General features: G+C 34.8%; 2 protein-coding genes across 2 annotated transcripts in view; one reads left to right on the top strand and one right to left on the bottom strand.

Moving 5' to 3' along the window:
- Nucleotides 1–545: 545 nt before the first annotated feature.
- Nucleotides 546–5,165, top strand: part of LOC107689188 (pre-mRNA-splicing factor RBM22) — a 5,931-nt gene continuing 1,311 nt past the window's right edge. The window contains exons 1-9 of the mRNA XM_016487117.1: nt 546–969; nt 1,504–1,557; nt 1,680–1,709; nt 1,998–2,130; nt 2,823–2,923; nt 2,999–3,171; nt 3,435–3,635; nt 3,875–4,039; nt 4,128–4,210. Of these exons, the coding sequence (XP_016342603.1) occupies nt 916–969; nt 1,504–1,557; nt 1,680–1,709; nt 1,998–2,130; nt 2,823–2,923; nt 2,999–3,171; nt 3,435–3,635; nt 3,875–4,039; nt 4,128–4,210 (994 nt within the window). The 5' untranslated portion in view covers nt 546–915. The remainder of the gene's footprint in view (nt 970–1,503; nt 1,558–1,679; nt 1,710–1,997; nt 2,131–2,822; nt 2,924–2,998; nt 3,172–3,434; nt 3,636–3,874; nt 4,040–4,127; nt 4,211–5,165) is intronic.
- LOC107689189 (myozenin-2) overlaps nt 4,209–5,165 on the bottom strand; it is a 6,847-nt gene continuing 5,890 nt past the window's right edge. The window contains exon 7 of the transcript XR_001634310.1: nt 4,209–4,239. The gene's annotated coding sequence lies outside the window, so the exon portion shown is untranslated. The remainder of the gene's footprint in view (nt 4,240–5,165) is intronic.

Below are 5,165 nucleotides of genomic sequence, written 5' to 3'. Positions count from 1 at the left end.
GAGTGGTTATTATGCTATTGCTCATCCTACATTCCTTTGTACATCCTAGGACATGTGACATATGTTGACTCCCTCCACATTGAAGTCAAAGCACATTTAATGAGTTATACAAAATACTGAAAGTGGATCTTTGAATTGCAATAACATTACCACAGTCCATTTCAGATACAAAGATGAAGGAAACTGCCACAATATAACTTTCAATTAGATTTGTTACTAAATGTTAAAAATTGTGATACAATAGGGTACAATAATAATTCAGAAACATGGCATTGTGCATTCAAACTTTCATAAACTATAACACTGAAAGAAAGAAAACATTTGCAAATCAAAGGATATTAAAACAAATGCACCCTAGCAATCAGTTTAAATCGTGACAATGTTGAAGGCAGAACACAATTCAAATGTTTATATTTTTGTTGCCAGATTTTTGATAATGTCATATATTTGATATAGGCATTTCTTTCAATAACAAACGTGAAGAAGAGCCTACAATATACTACAATATACAGTAATATTACAGATTAAATGTTCTTATATTAGCATCTGTGGATGTTAGATTTAAAGGGATTATATTCATTATAAAACATTCATCAATATTTATATGTCTGCGTATAGGCAAAGAGTGGTTTCGTACCTGATAAACAGCGAAGACATTGATGTCTTTCTCCAGACTTTGGGGGAACTGGCAAAACCAAGTAAGGGAGGGGTTGTTTCAGGGAAGGTTTCAGAATATTACATTAAATAAATTGAATTTAATTAAATTCTTAAATCATTAGTACCGACTTTTTCTCTCCCGCTTGAGGCGAAATGTGTATATACCTCCATAACAGTAGGTGGCGCTGTGATTCTTTCCCAGGCCTATAGACGCAAAGCATTGTAGGTAAGGGTTCTGTTCGCGGCTAGCCTGTAGCAATGGCGACGTCTTTAGGATCTAACACTTACAACAGACAAAACTGGGAAGATTCGGTGGGTAAAAAAATATTTTTGTTTAAGAATATACAAGGAGTATTACTAAGCACGACTGGCGCATTTTTGTTCTTTGTTTGAGCTCGCCAAATCAACGCCTTTCCTAATTGGAACATTCTGTTGTGGCTTAGCTTATGGCTAATGAAAACCATTTCAATGCATCTCATCAATATTTAAAAATGCTGTTACATAAATATACTGTATAAACTGGCACCGACATGTGCAAACAGAATAGCGTGAAGATCCTCTGTCCAGTCTCTGTGTTGTAATTGATCTTTACTGTACAGGCAAATAAACATCCAAATGAAATGAATTATATAATTAATTAGTATATAACTAATCATGTACATTAAAATGTGAACGAGTGTCCTGTTAACAAAACAGTATTCATAACATTAATAACCTTTGATATGAGTAATATATGTATATTAATATAATCTATTAATATTAAATTACTGTTACATATGTATAGAATATATTTATTTATTAATGAATAAATGCATGCACAGCACTGACCTTTTCTTATTTGAACAGGATTTTCCCATACTCTGCCAAACATGTTTGGGAGAAAACCCTTACATCCGGATGGTAAGTTGAGTTCGAGTAGTTTTACTTATTAGTTTCATTATTAATTTGATCTGAATTCAAAGGAAGTTGTGTTTTTTGTATTTAAACACATTTTCACTCTGTACCTGCATTTGTTTTAACAGACCAAAGAGAAATTTGGCAAGGAGTGCAAGGTACTGCTGCGTTCATCCTCTCGAAAAAGCTAAATGTTGTCTTGATAGGGTTCCACAGGCATTTCCAATTGTTTTATGCCATAATTTTATATTAATTCCAAAGGTTAGTAGCTGCTATACAAATAATAAAAATAAATTATCAAAATTCTTATCTTGGAAATAATACGAAGTCTTGGAAATACATTGGTCAAAAGTGTGGGAAGCCTGTCTTGAAAAATTACACCACATATTTTTTGCCCCACATTTTGGTACTGCAGCATTTTAATCTCTATACTTCCTATCCTCTAGATCTGTGCACGTCCCTTCACGGTGTTCCGCTGGTGTCCTGGGGTCAGGATGCGCTTTAAGAAGACAGAAGTGTGTCAGACCTGCAGTAAAATGAAAAATGTCTGTCAAACCTGCCTTTTGGATCTGGAATACGGTAATGCTATAATTTGTGGCCATAGTCTAAGTATCTGTTAGTAAAATTATGTTGACAATGACATTAGTTTGTCAGGATACTTTGATACAATACCTTGAAAAATACAGATTTTCTGTACCACTTGAAGAACTCATACCACAACATTAAAGGCCCATTCAAGCATCACTGACACGTTGCGTTTCCAAATGCATGTTAAAGTCACAGTATATGCAGAGATTGAGTTTGCTGCATTTAATGTTAACCAAGCTTCTCTGAGATGCTGAAAACAACAGATGTCGTGCTGCTTGCGTGTAAGAACACCGTGATGTGTTTCATTTGGATGCAGTGGAACAGACGATCTGCTTGCTTAATTAAAATGCAAGGTGCAGTGTTTTTCTGTCAACTTGTTGACAGAGCATTGGAACGTTGAATTGATATGCATCAAAAAATAAATATTTTTGACAACACTAGCTGACACATTTGCTGTATCAGTAGTTTGGACATATTTTTGGTATTTACTTCACATGATTGCACAAGGTGAACTTTTATCCAGAAAGCAGAATATAAATCTTTAGAAACTCGCACAATCCTAATTCTAACATTCTTACAGGATAATTCAGATAATTGTGTGTGTGTTTTTTATAGGTTCATTCAGTAAGAATTTTGCAGTGTTGTTGTAAAGATTACTAAATAATTTTTTGGTTTTTGCACAGGTCTGCCCATTCAGGTTCGTGACACTGGGCTGTCCGTTAAAGATGAAGTACCGAGATCAGACGTAAATAAGGAGTATTACACTCAGAATATGGAGAGAGAGGTAATGCAAATACTAAACAGCTTTAAGTAATATGTAAACGTATCTGTGGGTCAAATAATGATGTTTGCCCTGTAGATTGCTAACTCTGATGGCACAAGACCCGTGGGGCTGCTTGGGAAGGCACCGAGCAGCAGTGAAATGCTGCTGAAACTGGCTCGTACCACACCGTATTACAAGAGGAACAGACCACACATCTGTTCCTTCTGGGTGAAGGGGGAGTGCAAGAGAGGGGAAGAGTGTCCATACAGGTGAGCAACACCTCAAGAATCTCTTATGGGTGTAAAATTAGGACCCATGATTCTCAATTTCACACTGTGTTGTGTCAGAAAGCACCCAGTGTTGGTTGTTACGATTTTCATTTTGGTGTTTGTGTCTTGCATCAAGTTGCTTGCTTAATAAACCTCATGCATTTTATGAAGTGACTTCTTTTAATGAAATATGCTTACGGTGTGAATTATGTATGAGCGTTGATGACATTTATGACATGAAATGCATTGCTATAATATCACAGGCATGAGAAGCCCACCGATCCAGATGACCCATTGGCTGATCAGAACATTAAGGACCGTTTCTATGGCATTAATGATCCTGTGGCTAGCAAACTCCTGATGCGGGCCTCCTCCATGCCCAGACTGGACATACCGGAGGACAAGTCCATCACCACACTCTACATCGGAGGGCTGGGAGAAGACGTTACAGACTCCGAGCTCAGGTAAATGCTCTTCAGAGTTCATAAAGCTAAAACTATTAAAATATGTGTTGAAAATGTTCATTGAAGTATAGAAATATTGTCTTGGCAATCAACTGCAATAAGTATAATTACTAACTGGGAATAAATAATGACTAAAACTGAAATAAAAATAAATGAAACCAAAATAATGTATTTTTGAAAAAGAACAAACGCTTTGTGTCATTTCTTAATTAAAGAATCCTGTTTACTTTTTCCCAAAGGAACCACTTCTACCAGTTTGGGGAGATTCGAACCATCACCATCGTTCAAAGGCAGCAGTGTGCTTTCATCCAGTTTGCTACACGGCAGGCTGCAGAGACGGCTGCAGAGAAGTCTTTTAATAAACTCATCATTAATGGACGTCGACTTAATGTTAAATGGGGCAGGTTGGTGTCTAATCGTGCAAGAAAAAAAACTGAAATTCAAACAGTACCGTTTGTGTGGAGGCAGTTCTGAATGTTGTGTGTCGTTCAGGTCACAGGCGGCTCGAGGAAAAGAGAAGGATGGGGTGACGGAGAGTGGAATCAGGCTGGAGCCAGTGCCCGGCCTCCCTGGTGGTATGTGACGAAGTCTCTTACGCATGAGCCTGTTTTATATAGTAATATAATATGAATGTGAATTGTATGGATTGCTTTTATACTTAAATATTTATTTATTGTAAAGTTTTTTTTATTTATTAATTATTTAATTAATTAAATTGAATGTAATTTAATTATTTATTAATTTAATTTAATTAATACAAATTAATTAATTTTAATTTATTACTATTATTAGATTATTTATTTATTTTTGGATCTGGATCTTTCACACTAGTAAATTAAATTAATTTACAATGATAATTGTTATTTAAGATAAAAATTAAAAGTATATGTACTGCTATATAATACAGGTGCATCTCAATAAATTAGAATGTCGTGGAAAAGTTAATTTATTTCAGTAATTCAACTCAAATTGTGGAACTCGTGTATTAAATAAATTCAATGCACACAGACTGAAGTAGTTTAAGTTTTTGGTTCTTTTAATTGTGATGATTTTGGCTCACATTTAACAAAAACCCACCAATTCACTATCTCAACAAATTAGAATATGGTGACATGCCAATCAGCTAATCAACTCAAAACACTTGCAAAGGTTTCCTGAGCCTTCAAAATGGTCTCTCAGTTTGGTTCACTAGGCCAGTGTTTCCCAACCTTTTTTTAGTCGCGGCACCCTTTGGAAATTTTAACATACTTGTGGCACCCTACAAAATTAATTTTGTGACAATATTTGAATTTCTAACTTCGATATGATAATAAATAAAATAAAAAATAAAAGTATAGATATTCTGTACAGCAGGGAAGAACTACAGAATTTAATGTCATACAGATATTTTTAATATTATTAAAAAATGTTGTCCAGTGGTGGCAATCAGTAGGCTAATTTCTAATGAAGAGACCAATTTATATGACAGATTTTAATGTAGGCTTTTATACATATGTAAACATTATTTAATTACCATTATAACTAGCTATC

This window comes from Sinocyclocheilus anshuiensis, unplaced genomic scaffold, assembly GCF_001515605.1.
Source record: "Sinocyclocheilus anshuiensis isolate Anshui unplaced genomic scaffold, SAMN03320099.WGS_v1.1 scaffold966, whole genome shotgun sequence".
Taxonomy (NCBI): domain Eukaryota; kingdom Metazoa; phylum Chordata; class Actinopteri; order Cypriniformes; family Cyprinidae; genus Sinocyclocheilus; species Sinocyclocheilus anshuiensis.
The sequence above is the reverse complement of the archived record's forward strand: the minus strand, read 5'-3'. Positions and strand labels throughout refer to the sequence as shown.